This window comes from Cydia pomonella, chromosome 6, assembly GCF_033807575.1.
Source record: "Cydia pomonella isolate Wapato2018A chromosome 6, ilCydPomo1, whole genome shotgun sequence".
In the NCBI taxonomy this organism is placed as follows: Eukaryota; Metazoa; Arthropoda; class Insecta; order Lepidoptera; family Tortricidae; genus Cydia; species Cydia pomonella.
Genome location: NC_084708.1, coordinates 7613370 through 7635394, shown reverse-complemented (window position 1 = coordinate 7635394; position 22025 = coordinate 7613370). Strand labels below are relative to the sequence as shown.

The 22025-nt window shown below is 36.1% G+C and overlaps 3 protein-coding genes across 4 annotated transcripts in view; 1 reads left to right on the top strand and 2 right to left on the bottom strand.

Annotated features, from left to right (window-relative positions):
* Nucleotides 1-5784, bottom strand: part of LOC133518840 (lysine-specific demethylase 6A) — a 50880-nt gene extending 45096 nt beyond the window's left edge. Inside the window, exons 1-3 of the mRNA XM_061852581.1 lie at nucleotides 5511-5784; nucleotides 5033-5138; nucleotides 1318-1426 (exon numbers count right to left, since the gene is read on the bottom strand). Of these exons, the coding sequence (XP_061708565.1) occupies nucleotides 1318-1426; nucleotides 5033-5138; nucleotides 5511-5575 (280 nt within the window). The 5' untranslated portion in view covers nucleotides 5576-5784. The remainder of the gene's footprint in view (nucleotides 1-1317; nucleotides 1427-5032; nucleotides 5139-5510) is intronic.
* Nucleotides 5785-5939: 155 nt separating this feature from the next.
* On the top strand, nucleotides 5940-21394 carry LOC133518841 (dual specificity protein phosphatase 13B-like). 2 transcript variants are annotated; one of them, XM_061852582.1, is made up of 5 exons: nucleotides 5940-6223; nucleotides 6581-6667; nucleotides 10062-10192; nucleotides 16780-17006; nucleotides 17797-21394. In XM_061852582.1, the coding sequence occupies exons 1-5, from the start codon at nucleotides 6206-6208 to the stop codon at nucleotides 17991-17993; spliced, it is 660 nt and encodes a 219-aa protein (XP_061708566.1). In that variant the 5' UTR covers nucleotides 5940-6205; the 3' UTR covers nucleotides 17994-21394. The 2 variants fall into 2 exon arrangements, with proteins under 2 accessions (XP_061708566.1, XP_061708567.1); XM_061852583.1 differs by lacking the exon at nucleotides 6581-6667 and having other exon boundaries at nucleotides 5955-6223.
* Nucleotides 21381-21953, bottom strand: LOC133518842 (large ribosomal subunit protein mL42). The gene has a single exon (XM_061852584.1). It carries the CDS (start codon nucleotides 21851-21853, stop codon nucleotides 21512-21514), a length of 342 nt encoding a protein of 113 aa, XP_061708568.1. The 5' UTR covers nucleotides 21854-21953; the 3' UTR covers nucleotides 21381-21511.
* Between the last annotated feature and the right edge of the window lie 72 nt (nucleotides 21954-22025).

Genomic DNA, 22025 nt, shown 5'->3' with positions numbered 1-22025 from the left:
ATAATTTAAAAAAAAATCAGTCAGTAACCCTATTACTGTAGTAATTCGCGCCGTAACACAGATTCGCTGTTGCAGGACCTTGCAGAATACTGTGTATGATTAAAATCGTATGATGCTGTTTGATGGTTAATTAGTTAATTACTCTTGCAAGTCTTGATTAATTAACTTAATCTGTTTATGTTCTGAGTCGGACATCGTTTTTGTTTGCCAGGTATTTGATAGCAAACTTCTTGGAAAATAATTCAATAATATCAAACATCAAGTTATTTTTCTTCATTTGCTTTATACAATATGCAATAAAGCAAATGAAAAAGCAATTAAAACGGTCATGCTTACCTCGTTTGCAATTAATTAGGAATTGAAATAATAAAATGTACTCAATAAAGTTGCCAGCTAGATACAGGCTTGGCCAAAAGTGTTCAGCACCCATGACTTAATGTCCTATGTCCCCTAGATGGGATAGTGTCCACAGTGCACTGCCATCTGGATCGGCTTGAGTTTTGTGCTTGAGTTCACTTCAAGTCTTCCCAATAGCCTTATTAATTATGAAATATAATATAATAAATATTATGAAGTTTTATAAAATCAAGTTCTCTATTATTATTCTATCATGATTTTTGAACTTAAAAAAAAGTATTGTTTAACTACTCAATTTTGGCCAGGCCTACCTGTATTTGTGTTATACAGGATGTTTATTTAGTCACCTGACATAATTTACGGGGTGAATATATAAGTCATACTGAGCAAAAAACATTGGCTGTTTCATACATTTTGGCTGTCAGACTTTGACTGTATTTTCTGTATTATCATTCTGGGTAAGTATTTTTTTTTCGGGATTTTGGGGTTGATCCCATAGTAAAAGTTGCTGTATGCTGTACGACCTATATATTCAGCCCATAAATGATTGTAGGTGACAAAATAAACACCCTGTATATGATACTTAATGTTATCAAAATGTACCATGTTAAAATTTGATGGCTGTGTCGCAAGCAAACCAACATGGTAATAGAAATATAAGATTTCAAAAAATATATGTTTGGGCAGACCAAATAATATTCATATCCTTTCAACAACAACAAACAATAACAACAATATGTGACGTTTTGCAACTAAAAGGTACCACAATGTCGGTTATTGGTTGATAATAACAAAAGCTTTATGGAAATGTCTTATTGACACACAAACGGTACACCTTTGGTTGAAACTGGCAAATATACTGAGTGGTGATTTTATCTATTTCTGCTACTTACAGGTTGTGCGCAAGAGACTGCAATAACATTTCAGTGATGTTCAGAACTCATAAAAAATTGTGTTAACCTTTCGCATAGTCCTCTAGCAGTAGATGGAAGTGTCCCAACTTGCAGTATGTCTTGGGATCTATGCAGATATCCCTCCTGGCTCCCGGTGAGCTGGCTCTGTCCTCCTCCTGAAGATAATACACATATGATTTAGGTTTGTTGAATTATGAACAAGCTTTCTGTTGTGAATAGTAGAGTACTGTCAAACACAAACAGTGACATTGACAAGCGGCATCATGGGTGGGACAGCAATATACTCATACTTTATTAATAATATAAATTACAGGTCAGGCTTACATATAAAATAAATGGATTCAACATACAAATTAACAGATCAATTATTACAACTAACATTAATTATTATTGATAACAGTATTTGTTTTATTACACTACTTATTTATACATATTTTGAGGTCAAATATTCTTCGACACTATAAAACGGCCGCTCAATAAGCCAATTTTTGAGTTTGGACTTGAAACCCGCCAGACTAGGCGCATCAGTTATGGATGCTGGTAAGTTATTGTAGACAGCGGGGCCCATGACTTGTATAGATTTAGCCATTTTGGCTAGGCTACGTGACACTGCCGCTAATTTGTGCCCGTACCAAGTTACACAGTCGCTTTTTTCACCACGCCTGGGATATTTATGCGATATGCACGTGCAATAGAGATAGCAACGGGCGGGGCAATGTACGAAAACCTAATATGGAAAGCGTCTCTGCTTTAGCACTAGTTATTGGCCCTCAATGGTATCAATCATCTATGTCTCTATATATATATATATATATAATCTTTTCTCTCAATTCTTAGTGGAATTCTCTGTCAGTGTTATTATTTTTACACATAGAAAAGAAACTTACGAAATGTGTAATATTCAAAAACTTGTTTTAGATTTGAATTTCAGATGAACTCATCAGCACGCAAACATTGCTTAACTATGTTCTTTGAAATACTTTGAATATTTCACAAGGGGTTCATACTGTATGTAATAAAAACCTAGTAAATAATATAACAAGAAAAATGAACACTTCACAGATTAGAGTGGGGATTATAAAAGGGTGTAGCAGGATAGCCTAGGAAAAACTGCCCCCAGCGATTTTGGGCCGAAACTGTAATCAAACGATGCCTTTTGGGGAGGTTATACTCTGCACAAAGTTTCATCCCTCTGTTACCTCCTGGGGGTGAAAAACACCCGATTAACCCCAAAACTGTTTTAATTATTTTTTCCTAAACTATGAAAGTGACGAATTTAAAATTTTGTACAAATATTAATAAGACTAAAAGCTATGTGCAAAAAAAATATTAACCCCCTAACCATTTAAATTCTTGTAAAAAAAACAAAAATAAAAAAAGAATCACCCTGTATATCAAGTTTGGCTCATGGTACCACACCATTTTTTTTTTCAAAAATGAACCAGTTTATATTCTACATGATACAAAAGTTTCATGGACCTACTCCAGAAGGAACATTGCGAAATTAATATGTATTGGCTCTTTGGTGCGTACTATTCATTGAACTCCCACTAAGAGCCTTGCATTATTAATAAACAATGGCTTGCGATCGGACCGCTGCTCGTGCCCGATTTGAAAAAGGTGGGGATAAAGAAGTATGAATCAAACTCATTTGTACATGGATCTCAAGTTTGGCTCATGGTACACACACCATTTTTTTTTCAAAAATGTACCAATTTATATTCTATATTATATAAAAGTTTCATGGACCTACTCCAGAAGGAACATTGCGAAATTAAAATAAACGTACTATTTCGTAGCTACTAATCATTATACTCGTATCATGCTTAATACGCAACGTCTCGGACCCGAAAACAAAATAATTTAAAAAAACCGGCCAAGAGCATGTCGGGCCACGCTCAGTGTAGGGTTCCGTAGTTACTCTTCCGTCACAATAAGCTAAACTGGAGCTTAAAGTATAGTAAATTGTTAACCAAGGGATGAAACGGTACCTTTCACGTGAGTTAAACAAATAGGCAAATTTGCATAATCAGTACCTAATTAAAGTATGCCTTTTTACTATGAAGGGGAAACTTTTTGCGATAACTCAAAAACAGCTAAACTGATCATGTCCGCTATAGTTTTCATTTAATGTCTTTCTTAAGCTCTACTTCCACGATTTTTTTAATTTTTTTTGGACCTATGGTTCAAAAGTTAGAGGGGGGGGGACACATTTTTTTTTCTTTCGGAGCGATTATCTCCGAATATTTTCTTTTAATCAAAAAATGTTTGTTGAAGACCCCTATTAGTTTTGAAATACCTTTCCAACGATACCCCACACTGTAGGATTGAAGCAAAAAACAAAAATTCACCCCCACTTTACGTGTAGGGGAGGTACCCTCAAAAAAATTAAATTTTTAGATTTTATTGTACGACTTTGTCGGCTTTATTGGTTTATATATCCATGCCAAATTTCAGCATTCTAGCACTAACGATCACGGAGCAAAGCCTCGGACAGACAGACAGACAGACAGGCAGGCGGACATGGCGAAACTATAAGGGTTCCTAGTTGACTACGGAACCCTAAAAATGTTTTTATAAATACAAATGAGTTTGATTCATACTTCTTTATCCCCACCTTTTTCAAATCGGGCACGAGCAGCGCCAGCGGTCCGATCGCAAGCCATTGTTTATTAATAATGCAAGGCTCTTAGTGGGAGTTCAATGAATAGTACGCACCAAAGAGCCAATACATATTAATTTCGCAATGTTCCTTCTGGAGTAGGTCCATGAAACTTTTGTATCATGTAGAATATAAACTGGTTCATTTAAAAAAAAAAAAATGGTGTGGTACCATGAGCCAAACTTGATATACAGGTTGATTCTTTTTTTATTTTTGTTTTTTTTACAAGAATTTCAATGGTTAGGGGGTTAATATTTTTTTAGCACATAGCTTTTAGTCTTATTAATATTTGTACGAAATTTGAAATTCGTCACTTTCATAGTTTAGGAAAAAATAATTAAAACAGTTTTGGGGTTAATCGGGTGTTTTTCACCCCCAGGGGGTAACAGAGGGATGAAACTTTGTGCAGAGTATAACCTCCCCAAAAGGCATCGTTTGATTACAGTTTCGGCCCAAAATCGCTGGGGGCAGTTTTTCCTAGGCTATCCTGCTACACCCTTTTACAGTATAACTTTTTCTCACTGCTGCACTGTTTTTAAAGCAATAATTATTTCATAATTTCGATATAAAAAACAATGCATTTAAGACTTTTACTTCTTTGATTAAAATTGCTCCGCTTGTAAATATGCTTGATCTCTGAAAATTAGAATAAAACCCTAAAAACTATACAAAAGGTCATCTTCACACTTTCTAGACACTTTTTTTAACGTTATCATCTTATGTCATTAACTATGTTCTTGCAATAAATTATATTGATAAATTGATTCAAAAAAATTGTTAGATCAGATAGTGGAATTTTCAAACGCAACAACAATTTTATGTTACTAGTTTTACAAAATCAATCCATATTCGTATATTATTTGTATATTCGTATTCGCGGGCTAGGTTTCCGCAACTCGACGTCGCAATTCGCGCCTATTTTGCGTGATGGTGGGTTGACGGGACTACTCAATACTCAAAATCAATCCATATAAGCAGGTTAACTAGTAGCAGTAAGTGTTAATAAACTCACTGATAAAATCTGTACTGGTGGAGTATCCTTATTAGTATGATGGGACCAGTTAATTTTCTGTATCTATGTATGCAAATATAACATTACCTTAACTTGTACAAGCATTCCCTCCAAATATTTGACAGCCTTGAGAATAAGAGCTCTGGTGCGAACATGTTCACTGCCACGAAGCTTTAGGAAGCCAAACTGTCGACTGAAATTTTGAGAAAAAAAGGATATTAAGTGATAAATGTTCATGTTGATGTTGTATATTTAGTTCTTGTTAGGTTAGTTATAGCTTTATTGTTATTGTATTTATTTATGTCTCAATACTTCATTAAACTAATTTTTTTTAAGTATCTCGCCCTTCTGTAAATCTTGAACTAAAATTATGAAAATACGAGCCACTGTATGTCAACAGTCGACGTATTTTGACATAGTAGATGCACAGTAGTAGATATATCACGAACATAAATGTATGCTACGTAGATCTATGTGAAATTCATGTAATATTTCACATAGAACTACTACTGTGTAATAAGTACAATGTATATAAATAATTACAAATCATTCAAAGCTTGCTTACCTATCAAGCTCCGACAAAACTTGTAGCTCTTGAGAGGTTAGATGTAACTCTTCCTTTTCGTCCATCTTACCGAAAACTTATAGAAACTAAGCTTAACATTAAAGTAATAGTTTTTACACGGTTTTTATCACACTGAAGTCATTATTATCTTAGAAACCCTTAGAAACTATAAGGAAAGTACAATTAGACTTTTTCCCGAAGTTTGATGTCATTTACTGCCTACAGATAAGAAACGCACAAACAAGCGGGAGGATTAAACCATAGATATTTTCAGTCAAAGTTGAAAAATAGAAAAAGAAATCAATGTACCCAACTTAATAAAAAAGCAGCTTCTTGTCATGCTGGCAATATTGAAACAAAGATGTATGTGAAGTGGAGTGTGTGGACGCACCATTTCAGTTTCATTCATTCGTTTTACGTCATAGTACACCCCCACTGACCACCATTGACCATTCATTCATCCTGATTTATTTTATTGTATTGAATTGAAGTTGTCGAAGAGAAGAAGTTGTATTGTACACATCATATGTGTAGCGCGTAGTTATCACACCGTAATTGTAATTTGATTTGCCATCAGTTTATTGTATAGCGTATATTAATTATTTCTGCGTAAAATAATAAATAATTTCGTGCTGTTGACGCTTGAGGGAATAAATAACATTCTGCTTTTAAATTAAATTATAAATACTACAAAAATGAGCTACAGGGATACGGTGAGTACCGCGCACTGTTTATATGTATTCGTTTATTCATAATTACTTATATGTTAACTAGAAAAGTACAATGTAATAAAGGCAGGGACAATGTTGACGGCAACACAAGTGCTATTTTTAATACAAAAGTATTAGTCATGGACACAAGGTCGCCTCATTTCATGCGAACTTACGGGATATCAGCTTTCATAACAAATGTGCAATCGTACATTAAATATCGCTTTCAAGATGTTTGCCTGAGTTGGCTGAATTTGGGAGTCTGGCTTATGTTCTTTTTTTTTTATTGGACTTGATACCTACTAATCGTATCGTGCCGACTGCAATAACTGGCTTAAATAATAGTGATGGTGTGTTCAGGCTGTTCAACAGTGCACATTGTTTCCAAGACACAAATACTGTGCTGCTAATGAACAACGGGTAGGATCCTACCTGCGAACACTAATGGTATTTATCAATTGGTTTATTTGTGTGCTTCTTATGTTTTCTAAGGGTAGCTGATCAATTTGATTTTTTATTTTATCCATTTACATTTACCTTGGATTGGGTTTAATGGGGTTTAATTCAAAAAAAACCTTTCAAAGGGTTTAATTAAAAAAAAAAAAAATTTTACTTTTTATATAAAAGATGGACATGATAGACATATTCAAATTTATCAGCTGTTTGTGTGTAAATAAGTAGTTTACTTCTGACACACAACAAAATATAGTAGAATTTTTCCATCTGTGACAGATACTAAATGTCCAATTTGATATACATATCACTAACACTTTGTAAATAACACCATTCCAAAAAAAATTGCCCATGTATAATTAATAAAAACTATGCCATCCCATGGGAGCAAATAAATCACACTAACATGAATCCAGCTGAAAGTTACAATCAATTATGTTTTTTTTGTATAGGCCTTGTAGTTCAAATTATGTAAAATATTCCAAAGGCTGTCTGAAAAAAAACACTCTTAGTCTTAGCCTGTTGTTATCAGCCTTTAGTTGGTTTTTAGCTCTTATTTTTTATACATATAATTAACATTATTAAAATAAATGATGTGCTTTCTAAAGCATGGCAATGGTCAGTTATAACAAAGAGAATTTGCTGTTTGGTTATCAGAGCACATTATCTCAAAATAATTAAAATAAATTGCATGAAATGAATCAAAACTTATTGCCTGAAAAAGTACAGTGACTAACTTTTATTATAGGCTGTCAACTGCCAAAATTGTCAATATTAACCCAATCTTAATTAATTAAATTAAACCTTATTGATTGTTTGGCAACTGGTTTTATGCCTGACCCTGTTTGAAATACTACCTGCCATTCAAACACCTGTGGTGTTTGATAATGGTTTATTTTTATTTATTTTTACATGAACTACTTTCAACTCATGTGTGTCAATAACTTATTATAATTTTATTATTATGCAACATAATCATAATTATATTAAACTTATTATAATTAATATAAAATATTAAATTACAATTTAGAATGGATACTTTCAGCAACACTCGTATATCTTAGGAAGTAACTACTTTAATATTTATATTTTTACAAAAAAAAATACAGTTTGGAATAACAGTCAATAATATGGATTATAGATTAAGGGTGGTGTAAAGCCAGGAAATTAGAATGGGTCAAAAGACACGCCACGCTAAACTTGCGACGGAAAATATGATATACACTTTAACTCTGATTAAAATTTTGCTCATACGAATGTACCCTCGGCTATATCACCACCTATGTAATACTAAAATGATATAATAGAATGCAGTCGAAATTAGATTGTTTACAAATTGTTATTTACATAACCATCGCGATATTTTCCATCGCGCCCACTTTTACCTAGTATTGTTTTGCTTGGGGACTTCCCATGCAAAAATAATGTAATTTCAGTTTGAATTTTGGTCAAATGTGTAATAATAATTCTCTAATAATAAATACACTACAATTTTGCGTTAGTCCTTGGTTAGGCCCTTCTTTATGGCTGCTCTACACGATGGCCCAGCGTAGGCCAGTCAAAGGGACGCATTTATACGTTAGAGGGAGCAAGTGCTATCTCATTCCACCGCATAGCTGCGTCCCTTAGACTGGTCTACGATGGGCCATCGTGTTGAGGAGCCCTTACACTTACAGTGTGGACGATGATGGTACGCACGTAGGTCACTTGCCATCAATACACCTCCAAGTACAGGTGTACTTACAGGTACAGTACAGGTGTACTTGTAGATATTAGGTAGCTGACTGTCAACTGGTAAACAAATCCTTATATAGTAATTGTATAATAAATATATGATACCTACCTATCTTATTAACTGATGTCATTCAGCGATGCATGTTTTATTTTAAATTATCTATCTACAATCATGTAAGTCGTAAATTAAATACCTAACTATTTTATTCTAATACGACAATCGAATTCATGACTAGCCATAAACTGAGTATTTGCATTGATTTTATTTACAGACAGACTTGTGTATTGCATGAAAGTACCTACCCACAATATTTATTACTGATCGGTGCACTGACATGAACGTTTACCCTCTTATCATCGATACAAACTGTTTATATTTAGAGAAGTAAATATTTACTAGCAAAATCGTAAGATACTGCTTATTAACGTCACAAGTGTTTTGCTTTTCACGTTCTTAACTTCGTAACTGTTGTGTAAATTATATTTGAGAAGATAGCGTGTAGTGTACCATGTACTTGTACCTATTGTGGTTCTAAAAGATAATTTTACGTTGGCGTTGTAACGGATCTGTGCCAAAGGTGTTTTAAGAGGAAAGGCGGCGGCTGTTTCATACCTTCTCTATTGTTTCCAATTACCACGTCCATGTCTCTTCTGTTCACTGCAATTGATCAATATGGTTCTGGAATGCCCGGTCACAAAATTAACTGATTATTTGGAATGCCGTGCCGACTCAAAAAAGTCATGGTCAACCCCAGATCTCGATACTCTGTGAAAGGGTTACCGAGCGCTCGAAGAGAGCTAACCTTTAAGTAGGTACGTGAACTAAAGTGAATTTATTTGTGATTGCTTTTATATTTTTTCCACAATACATTATCAGAAGAATTACATGTAGGCTAAAACTAGAGTCAGACCAAGCTAAGTTGGCAGCGATTTTGATAGCCCAGCCTGTGCAAGTGTTAAGGCAACGTGCAAGGCAAGTGTGTGTGTGTGTGTGTGTGTGTGTGTGTGTGTGTGTGTGGGTTTGCGTGCGTGCGTGCGTGCGTGCGTGCGTGCGTGTGTGTGTGTGTGTGTGTGGGCTGTCAAAATCGCAGCCAACTTAACTTGGTCTGACTCTAAGATGTTTTCCTTACTCTGGGTATTTCCAGACTAAACAGTTAAACCTAAATAAAGGACGTTTTTATAATGTCTAATTTTAAGCTTTAGAAGTGGAAACAGAAGTCTACAAAACGTCTAGACCGCCTTTACCTGGGCAGGCCCCACCGCGTTTCCTCATAACACAAAAGACGTAATTTCGCAAAAAGGATCTAACCCGCAAGAATTTGCAATTAAATACTTTTGTTTTAGAACATAAGGTTTCAATTGCAACATGTTAAGCGCTTCACACACCTTACTTAATTCAGTAATTGACAGATAGGTATACGTTAACACTTGATGATCAAACGAACTTCTTGATGTGAAGTTCGATCGATATTATATGAGTCACTTCATTTGAAGAATTATACGTATTGCTGCGTCCCTGTCCTGAATTAAGTACCTAGGTGTCTGAAGCGTGAAGGTCCTTTTAGCTAAACGACGTCCAAACGTTCACGTCCGTGACACACTTTCGGGGATGGGTCAGCTTCTATGTTGTGTGACGTGCGGCTCCCGTGTGCAGAGTTTCGGCTCGTCGTCGTCGATGTCAATGCTGAGTTCGCTGAGCGCGTACCGGCGGCCGATGGACGTGCACTCCTACAGCCCCACGCCGGACGTTAATGAAGTGTATCCTGGACTCTACGTGGGGGATGCGTGAGTATTCAACATGCATGCACAGGCATGTGGCATCAAGCGATCTTGTGCAGGAACTTGTGGGTTGTGGGCCTCGGGATTCATAACATAATTTGATATTTATTGCCAAATTTGTTTTGCATTTTAGACTCGTCTGCGCTCGGTGAACGATGGGAATAATAATATTGCAGTTTACCTCAAAATTTTAGTTGTTTATTAATAGATTATGATTTATTATTTATTTTGAAACTTGAACACTCAAATCGTTAAGATGGTTTTTCGGTAGGATTAGGACAAACAAAAAAAACCGGCCAGGAGTGTAGGGTTCCGTAGTTACCCGTGCGTCTTTTTCTTTCGGACCGATTATTACATATAAATGGTTTTCGAAGATTCGTTTTGAACGTACCTATAACGTATTGTACCTATAACGACTTTTGTCGGCGTAACTGATTTATATATTCATGCCATAGTTGTTCCAGGTGACTACGGAACCCTATAAACAAAGATCCCGACAAATTGAGTACCTTGTACCTTGACAGTGGAATAGTCTCTTGTATTTCTAAACTCGCTTTAAAAGTGTTAGAATTACGGAACATAGTATTCATATGTATTATTAAACAATTACTCGACCGAAAATATCGTTTTACATCATCACCCGAAGTGATAACTGAAATATAGGTAACGACAGAGACTACAATAGATTTGCCTCTATATTCTTCGCAGTCACTGTGGCTTATAATTTGACCGCTAGTCTCATAACAAATATCTGTGATTGTAGGTTCCATTTAAACTGGTCGACGCACATAGCATCGCCGAATAATTTTATAAATTGTTACCATTGTCCACGTGTTAAAATCGTTGTAATATAAATAAACCTCGTGATGAATCTGTCAGTAGGCGGCTGCCCACATAGCTTTAGTCAGTGTACTGTGTCCACGACTGAAAACAAAGCCAAGTCTCTGTTGTAAATCAAGTGGCCGGGGCAATTACGGTAATTAACAAGATAACGATAAGTGGGGGACCTGTAGATCGTTAATTAAATAAAATAGTTAGTTTGCCTTAACCGTTAGCTACATAGCTACTTACCCAGACATAACATCATCATTAGGTATCTACGTCCTCATAGGACTAATCATCAGATTTTATCGACCTAGTGTAATGAGGTCTTAGGGGCTCTTCATGTTTGTATGTTCCATAATATATTATATATTATTATGTACATATGTTATGTGAGATGAAGTCTTGATTATCTTTGTATGAAAATTGGAAGGAACGCAGTTCAGAATTTTTAAGTTTATTTAGGATGGGATGATCCTGGGAGGTTAAGGAGTTACAGGGATAAAAATAATTGTACTTAATTTAAAATGTCTCAGCTCGGGGCCAACTACTGTGTTACATAGTTATGAAGTTTATTCAGTAGGCGGATGCCTCTATACACACTACGAACTTTTTCCTTCTGAGGTACGGACGAACGAACCATAAAAGGTAGAGGTAATCAAATGTATGAAGAGAACTTGTTATAGGTACGTAGATCAGAGGGCCTACCGCGAACCACGTTCGACGTGTTGCCTCTCTGTCACACTTACGGACGAGTTTACAAGTGCGACAGAGAGGCAACACGTTGAACATGGTTCGCGGTAGGCCCTCAGATCTTAACCCATTCATGGCCAAGACCCGTCGAGCGTACACAATACGCCGGGCCACCATACTAACCGTTTTTAGCTAAACCGTACGACTCAGCTTATGGGTCTCTGGCCTGGCGCGCACGGTAAATATATCGCCGCTTAGAAAGCCGACCAGTTGAACAACATTTTTATTCTGTGTCTATCAAAAAAAAATGCAGTTTGTAGGAATGATCATTTTAATTTTTTTACATATTTAACTTGCTGTGCTTGTTGTTCTATGGGTCAAATCTCGGAAGTTCAATTTGATCCATTTCCCTTGCCTTACCCCTCACCCAAATCCAAATATTTTTATAAAAGTTGTAAATATTTGTCACACACTATTATGATAATACAATATTAGTAAGTGGTGACTGTTTCAACTGCCTTGTTAATATTGAAACGAAAAATAATTGCCTAAGATACAATACAACGATCTCCAAATATTATGGCATAAAAGTACAGTGGGAGAAAATCCTCGTTGCCTTACCCCTCACACATCACAAAATATTATTATACTACGGTTTGGTAAATGTTGCGTGCCATCATCCAAACAGTAATCGGTTCTAAAATGGTACAATATCAAACAGCTTCAATATGAAATAAGCTTTAAAACCAGCCAATAAAGTTTATTATAACTTCTAAAATATACATATTTTGGTAAATAATATAAAATATCTTTGAAATATGGATTTATCTGTTTGCTTGCTATGTGTATGTATCTAGAATTTCAGTATATTTACTTTATTGCACCGATAGTAAACCAAAATTGAATATTTGAGGCTCCATTTTCATTAAAAAAAAACATTCATAATTTTTATCGTAATATACCTTATAGAAATGGTTGTTAACTTAGTGGATACGTAAGTTATTACGACAAATTACGTTTCGTTTATGGTTAAATCAGAATTTATTCATGACTCAAACGTCAGTCACTGGCCCTGCGGAACTGTTTGAGCATGACCCATACGCTGAATCGTTGGTCCTGAATGTGTTAATATTGTACCTACCTCACCCTACCTGCCTTCATTGTACTGAAAGATTATACCTACATCGGTATAATCTTCTTCTAATCCATGCTTTAGGTAATTCTATTGTTCTAATATGCATCCCCAGAGTACCAAGGACGCCTTATAAAGTATTCAATAATGCTGATATAGCTCACCATCCACGTATTGTCGGCCCACGCACGTTTCCCGATGCGCAAATAATAAACTTCTTTTCCGTTCGACAGCTGGAAAATTATATTGCGTCAGACGGGCGTACTCTTATGTGATGTGGACTTGCTTTTAAAAATATCTGCGACAAAGTTCTAGATGTGGACTTGCGGAGCGTGAGGTGGAACTTGATAACAAACCTTGGAAATGTCAATGACATGGTAACAGCCTTTAATCAACAAGTTATTAATCTATTTAATGTACATGCCCCTCTCAAGACAACCGTGATTAAAGCTCAATCATACCCCTGGATTACTGACACCGTCAAATTCATGATGAGGTTGCGTGACAGTGCTGCGGCAGATTTTCACAAAAACCAGAGTGATGTCAAAAAACAATACTACAAAGACCTTAAGTTATAGTAAATAAAGCTCTGTATTTTGAAAAGGTAGCATATTTCAAACATAATATAAATAATAAAATTAATGAACCCAAAACTTTATGGAAAAACTTAAAAAATACAGTGTTGCCTAGAAAGAATAATGAATTACCTATTATATTTAATAATCCTGATACCTTGAACAAACACTTCCTAGATCTACCAGGAACTTCAGGTGTCACTATATCACAGTTGACCTATTTTGAGTTTCACAAGTTCAATGACTCTGTTTTCCACCTAGATACTATTAGTTCTAATCAAATAATTAAAGTAATTAAATGCATAAAATCTAATGCTGAGGGTATTGATGGAATAAATCTAAACATGCTTATTTTAACCTTTCCATACACAATTGATTTTATTACAAGCGTAATAAATACCTCCATTCTTACATCCAACTTTCCGGATATCTGGAAATTAGCAGTAGTCAATCCTCTGCCTAAGGTATCGAACCCGTCCATGCTCACAGACCTTAGGCCTATAAGTATACTACCTTGTCTATCCAAAATAATGGAAAAAGTTGTATGCACACAGCTAACTGCCTACTTAGAAAACAACAATATTTTACCGGATGTCCAATCAGGTTTTCGGAAAGGACGTAGCACTATGACTGCTTTACTCGATGTCTCTGATAACATCTTGGATGCTCAAGACAAAGGTATGTGCACTCTTTTAGTCCTCCTTGACTTCTCTAGGGCTTTCGATTGTTTGAATATAAACCTGCTCCTATCCAAATTGAGCTATTATGGTTTTGATTATAAAACTGTAAAGTGGTTTGAAAGCTATTTACATAATCGATCACAAATTGTTAAAGTGTGTTGTAGTGACGGTTCTTCACATTATTCTGAAAAGGTTCAACTGACAAGAGGAGTTCCTCAGGGATCGGTAATCGGTCCGCTCCTGTTCATATTATACTCTGCAGATATAAGGTCTCACATCACGCATTGCAAATACCACATATATGCAGACGACATACAAGTATATATATCATGTAAGCCAGCCGATATTGACAGTGCAATAGATAAATTAAATCAAGATCTCACCACAATAGCATCATGGGCCACAGAAAACTGCCTGCAGCTTAATCCAAACAAAACTAAATACCTTGTGTTTGGCAGTAGGCAACAACTGTCTGGTGTCAGTATTACAGCGGATGTTGAGTTGATGAACACACCGGTCGAGAGGGTGTAATCTGGGTCTCATAATGGATTGCGGACTACGTTATGAGAAGCATATTGCTGCGGCTATTAGAAGTTGTTTTTATAAGCTTAAGGTTTTATATACAATTCGGCCATATTTAAGCGAAAACCTGCGATGTCAACTAGTTGAGTCACTTGTCCTATCAAAGCTGAATTATGTGGATGTAGTGTTTGGGCCTCGGCTTCTTGCTAAAACAAAAAGGCTCATTCAACGTGTTCAAAATGCCTGTGCTCGTTTTTGTTTTAATATTCCGTTGAGAGCTCATGTGACTCCATTTCTGAATAGCCATAATATCCTTAAAATGCAACACCGTCGTAAACTTCACTTTGCTTGTCTGCTCTTTGGTGTAATGAAGTATAAAACCCCCCCATATCTCTTCAATAAGCTATGTTGTATTAAGCTTCGCGAACGCCGTAACTGTGGGATTCAACTGTTAACGCCGCGCCATGCCTCAGCTGCTTTTCGGGGAAGTTTTCGCTACGCCGCGTCGAAGGTCTGGAATAACATCCCTCCCCCCTTGAGAAACCTGCAAAGTATTCATAGTTTTAAGTCAAAGTTGAAACAGTATTTACTTAATCACCAACTTAACCAGGAAGCCTACAGACTTGATACTAGCTGCCTGTAGTTTGTACGCTTTTACTTACGCTTACCACAAGTTTTTTGTTCCTTCTGCAGAGCAATAGTTCACCACTCCTGTTATGCCATACATGTTTGAGTATTATTATGTTAGTATTCGTCTTCCTCTGATGCTGCTTTCATAATATAAAAATCTTGTAAATTGATAAAATGGACGCTCGATGTTGGTCTGGTCTGTCATTGCCTTTTAGTTCGTGTAGCTACCGTTGGCGCTTGTTGCGTATGCAGCTGTAATGTTCAGCCAAGGTATGGTTGGACCGGACCGATACAGTGTTATGTTTACGATGCTTGATATAAAAATAATCTTTACTTAATTTAGTCGTTATCTTTTATCTATTTTTCAATTTGTTCACTCTATATTATTTTGTCTTTTTCCTTCTTGTCTGTTACCTTTCGTGATTTTTCTCACTTGATGGTCTCATCGGAAGATCAGCGCTGGAAGCCACCAGCAACATGCTGAGATGAGGCCATTTCGTGGCACTTTATACTTCCTTTGTTTTTGTTATATCATGTAATTTAATGTGTCTTGTTTGTGTCTACGAATAAAAAAATATTCTATTCTATTCTATTCTATGTGTGTGTTTGGGAAAATTAACTATGGGGCTATTTGTAACCCTCAGAGGTGTTAGAAGTGTCAATTTTTTCGTCTGTTAGAAGTATCATAGCCTCCAAAAAGATGGGCGTATTTTTTATTATATTTTTGGTTACAAAAGGTGGCTCGGTCTTAGAGTTAGATATTTTTACATATACCCATAATATCAGTAGGTAAAATACCAAGGCATTGGGGTTAATACTTTGATTCGTGACATAATTATTAATCGAGTTTTAAGCTGTTGTGTGTGAGTTTTTTCTTTTGTTGTATTCTGTTAAGGTTGCCAACCATAGGAATGCATTCTTAAGCTCGACTTTAATGAAAACCATCTTCTTATACTTAGTTAAAAAAAATTTAATCAATGCTACCCGTGGAATCAACCTCAGTTTACGGAACTTAATTAGTTAAAAGACATTCTAGTGCTTCTTATTCGGCTTACTAATTCCTTCACTCATTTTAATCGTGAATGCAGATTCCCGAAATAACAGCCACCCTGAATACCAGGTCACTGTCGTAATACATTCCTAAAATACTTACTGAGTCGCGCTACAACATTTAGGTTCCAATATTGATTAAAATTCAGATTCCAATGTAATTTTAGCTGCCAGATCTACCGATATTCAAAGAATGAAACAAATTAGAATCGTTTACATCATTATGTAGATACCTTTTTAGGCAGAATTTCCTTTTTCGACATATTTTCACTTACGACGCTTAACAAGACTCAAAATAAGGTATATTAAATATATACGCAGATATATATAGTGGCACCTGCCTGCCTGCTCGATACCGTTTTATCGCCGATGAAGGAATCCTAATCTCCCAAACAAAATGTAAATGCTTTCGCAGTTAAATTCTCTATGTTAAGCACAAATGCTATCGGTGCTTCACAAGTTCCTCGTTTAAGATTTCCTTGTTTACAGGGTGGCCGCAAAAGACAAGGCGTTCCTCCGCCGGATGGGCATCACCTACGTGCTGAACACTGCCGAAGGCAAGCGCTACACACAGGTCGACACCGACCACCTCTATTATCGCGACTGCCCCGGCTTGCGGTACAAGGGCTTCCCAATGATGGACTTACCCACCACCGACATATCCAAGTATTTCCACATCGCTGCCAACTTTATCGACGAGGGCATTTCTAGGGGAAGTGAGTTAAACATTGTTTATGGTTAAAGTGGTGGTTTAGGGTCGGCAACGCGCATGTAACTCCTCTGAAGTTGCAGACGTACATAGGCTACGGAGACTGCTTACCATCAGGCGGGCCGTATGCTTGTTTGCCACCGACGAAGTATTAAAAAAAAAAAAAAAAGTTTCGTAGTAGTCTAATGTAATTCTAGACCAGTAGGCTGAGCACGAGTGCGCAGCGATAGTATCTTAGATATACTACCTCGTACCTTCTCGTCTTTTTCTACCTGTATTAATTATACATATAATATTAATTAAATAAATAGAGATCTGCTGCTTTAATGTGTTGGGTTGGACCTCGTAATCAGTCAACTCACGAGCACAATATACTGTGCTGCTAAAAGTTATAGGTACACTATCTATCTTGACAAACAGGAAAAACAGTACCTACGACGCAATATTTTCTTGGGTGATACGGTTTTCCGCTGTGCTCTAAGGTTAACTAGTTATTATAGATAATGCCGTTTAGCCTTTTGTAGCTATAAACATATTTCTTTCGAATAAACGTAAAGGCATAAACCTATAATGTTGATAGGTTAACACTGCCTACTTCAGGTATCTTTTCCAAACCACCTAACTTATTAAACTACTTAAACTTGAAATTGAAGGTGAAATGTAATGAAAACGAGTAGGTACAATTTGAATATTCATACTCGTATAAAATGTAGGTATGAAGCACTTAGATCTCAGAGCCAAGATTCTATAAGCGCCCTAGTGATTTGGCAGCGAAACTAACCAACCCGTGTGTGCAGGTCGCGTGCTCGTCCACTGCTTCATGGGCGTGTCCCGGTCGGCGACCTGCGCGATCGCGTTCCTCATGATCAAGCGCAACATGTCGCTGACGGAGGCGCTCGCCACCGTGCGTGCGCGCCGCGACATCCACCCCAACGAGGGCTTCCTGCGCCAGCTCCAGGCGCTCGACAGAGACCTCCGCCTCCGCCTCCGCTGACCCAGAACCCCCTTCGCCTACCACAGCCTCTCCTGCGACCTGAGGCTGCCTCATCGCGTCCGGAGCCTCGACCGCTCATACAGCCACCACTATTAACGCGAATTTTGATCGTTTATCCTGGACTTCGAAGTTTTACCAGTGAATGTGAGTTATTTGGAGATTTAAACTGTTTTCAGTTTCATAAATTCGAATTAACTATAGTCCATGTTAGGGAATCGAGCACTCTATTTTTAGGGTTGAATTGTGATTTTTAGAGTCAGCATTGATATCGTATGCCATTTTATTTTTGAGCCAAAGGTAAATTTATTTTTATAGTATGATCTGTTGTAGTATAAGTAAAGTTATGTCCAGTATCAGTAAATTACTTATATAAGATGTTAAAGCTTCTTTAAATTAGAGTAAATTATAAATGATATCTATTCAACAGTATAGTACAAGTCTTCTAGCCTTAAGTCATAAAATGACTCTTATGTGTTGTATGTAAAGTAAATACGCTTGTTAAGGGCAAGTTTATTTTTATAGCAGTAAGTTATTGTTCCAAGACTGGGAATTGAGAAGCCGGTCCAATTTGTCCCCACTTCGCATTTAATGGGTACTTCGCAAATTAAAGAAAAAACGTGAGATCAATCAAGCCTCGCTGACAAGTCAAAAAATGCTATACGAATAAAACACAAAAGGAGGGTGTAGAATTATGTATCTTGTGAGATAGGTTGGCAATAAAAGGGTTTGGGCGCTGCCAAGGCCGCCTTCTGTTTTTGTAATGATTTGAAAAGGCACATACAAATAACTTCATGACGAGCTATGGATTATATGACACATGCAAGCGTGGCCACGAAAACGAGAATGATTTCCATCCATGACAGTGACATGAGGTAAAGAGTGTGTATGTAGAAAAAATAAGAAAACCCAACCACAAATGCGAAACCAGGACAAATTGGAATCGGTGACTTGTGCAACACGATAGCTGTCTAAAGTAATGGATGTGTTTAACAGTATTTAGTTCAGCGTGTCATTGTCTCGGCGAGTGTCACGGCGCGCGGGCACATTGTCCGCTGCCAGCGTGACAGTTGGCTGCACATTCGTGTCGTTAAAGCTCTATTTTAGACTACCCCACGAAACAGGTCACAATCAAGATCTTTGCACTATGGATGGCCCGTAGATATCGTTGGCCCTAGTTGGCTCTATGGTTAAATATTAGGAAAGATTCGATGCTTGTATTTGATGTGTAAATTTTAGCAGTCAAATTAGAACTACGAATTGTGCGAAATGTAGATGGCGCTGTATGGCTTTGCACATTATGCGGTAATTTCGACTGTCAAACAAACATTTGAAGAATGCAGGTACAGTGCCATACTCGGCACGATGTTCTCTTAAACTTTACACATCTTAATACAATAAATCAATGCATATAGTAAACATCCCTATAATGGAACAGGCACCAGTAATGGGATGGTATAGACAAATCCTGTAAAACAAGTATTTACCATCAGTTTTTAATCGCTGCCAACATTTTACCATAAACAAGAGACAAAGAGCTGCTTAAGTTTAATTATTCATTGATATTAGTTAGTTACTTTGAAACTTAATGACTGATATTCAATTTCTAAAGCATAAAGCGGTAGTAATTTTACAGATGATGATGAAATATTAAAAAATACTCCATTTTTTCTCTGAAATGTCCCATGATTGGTGCCGTTAACATATTTGATTGTAAAGAATGCTGTTAGACATTTTGGTATTTTGTGCAAAGTTTAGAAATTTGTAACTTACATTATTGAATGGTTAAGTTTTAATTGCAGCTATTTTTGTCTCACTTATTTAACCTATGTACGAAATTTTATCATTAGATTCTATAATATAAAACTCAGTGCAATATTACGTTACAAAAGCACCAAGGGAAGCTAATATGTGATAGTTGATAAGAATAAATAATTAAACAATATATTTTGAAAATATATAGGTACTTCTATGTTTATAAAGATTATAATTACAGACTAATATTTTTGTTAACACATTTATTTATCTTGCCGGAGATGTGTCAGAACAATATAGATGTATGATAGTGTTAAGCAGTTTGCTTGTTACTGTGATAAACATTGTATTGTAGTCTGAAGTGGGTTGCTTTAATGATTTAGAATCTTACCCATGTTATAGTAATGTTCGACACACTTCTCATAGTCTAGTTAAAAGATATTTTATAAGAAGCACTTCTTACATTACATTTTATGGCTAGTTGATACACAAGTTATAATGTTACGGAGGATATACTGAGGAAGTGGTAAATTAATAAAAGCCAAATAAACAACAACTTATCTCGAGTTGTGCAAGTGAAATTTAAGAAGTTGGGCTTTGTGATCTGTTAGTACATCATATTTAAAAAAAAACGTTTTGTATCAGAATTAGAAACGGAGTGGAACTTTATGTGGTATGGAGGTAAAATTTCAAACATTTTACATCTCATTAGAATGGAATCAAATGGAGTGGCTAAAGAATAAATTATTAAGCATTCAGACTTATAGTAAAAGTGCCACTTCCAAGGTGCCTTTGCTAGTATTTTGTCTATCACAATTTTTATCTCAGGTATAGCTATAATTATGTATGTAACTCAAGAATGCATGTTGGCTACAAACACTTTAAATATGATTTTATTTGTTTTTAAACATAACACATGTTTTTAAAATTAAATTAATAAGTTAGCCTCTTGGGTTGGAACGAGAGGGTCTGGATTTTGCTCATAACATCACAGCTACCTTGGTTTTCATGTTGGAAAATTGAACTTAACAATTTGACAGCTTAAAATTAGTCTAATCAACTTTTTCTTGTCATATGATGCCATTGTTATGTCTCCTTAGTATCTTAACACATTCACTGCCGGGAACCCACCTAGTGGGCGCTTGTGAACTTTGTTCAGATGCCGGACAACCCGCTGGGCTGGATGTTTTGTACGCAGCTATAGACCACCGGTTTCTGGGGTACAGCACCGTTTTTTGTCTAGCAGTGAATGTGTTTATAAAATCCATGATTAGAAAAAAACATGAAGATGTTAGTTTTTTTTTTTTTTAAGAAACTAATTATGGTGTTGTGGCTGACAGGACAGAATAACAAGGAATAATTGATAAACTAAGAAAATCAGGAATTGATAAATGTGAGTGACGTCTATAACTTGTTTTAATTGGTGACAATACACAACCTGTGTTGGGTCTAGTCTTGTGAACTGTTTGATCTATTGTAAATTTTACTGATATCATATACAGTAGGGACCCGAGTTGTAACTTTAAAATGAATAATTCTATAATACCCTGTTTATCAAAGTTGAGATGGATATGTTCTTAACATTTTAGGATATGGTATATTTAAGATGATGTATATGTACTGAAAATAAAAGTATTTTATTTCGGAAACAGTTTTTATTCAATTAAAATAATGTTACTACTACCTTCCTTACAATGCATGCTTCTGAATGCGTAAAGTATTCTTCATTAAGTAAATCTATACCAGAACTCTTTATTTTTGAATATTTACAAGTACGGCCTGTCCATTTCAGTATTCTTGGCTTTCTTGTCTCTCGCTCTCGGGAACCAGCGGTGCTTAGTAGTCAGTGTCATTGCAGATAATTGTTGCCTCGCTATCTCCGGCTTTACATTATTGAAAACTCTCTTCACCTCCTTGTAATCAGACATTCTCAGGATAGATTCGTCCTTAACTTCATCAGGAAGAGGTCTTGAATGTTCGTATGGAAATTCTTGGTCTCTATGAAGTGCAACTATAGTAGATCCGTCATCCGTAATTACGATTTTGTTAAAGTTCCTAGTTATAACTCCTACTGGTTTGAATCCTACCGCACGTATCAAATGAGCCATCGCTTTGTTATACTAAAATCCTTATTTTATTGAATTTTCCAAAGAACGTAACCTCAAAGCACATTTGACATTGGACCACAACTTTCAAATGTAATTGTCAAACTATAAGATGCTAACACACGATCAATATAAAAAATTGCCAGTGCAACGTTAAAAACTTGAGCTTAAACAT

Excerpts from the sequence above, each read along its gene's own strand:
- LOC133518842 (XM_061852584.1), bottom strand. The coding sequence starts at position 21,853 with ATGGCTCATTTGATACGTGCGGTAGGATTCAAACCAGTAGGAGTTATA.
- LOC133518841 (XM_061852582.1), top strand. Across the intron at positions 6,668-10,061 it reads CCTACCTGCGAACACTAATG|AGTTTCGGCTCGTCGTCGTC; the intron begins GTATTTATCAAT and ends TCCCGTGTGCAG. Across the intron at positions 10,193-16,779 it reads GGACTCTACGTGGGGGATGC|GGTGGCCGCAAAAGACAAGG; the intron begins GTGAGTATTCAA and ends CCTTGTTTACAG.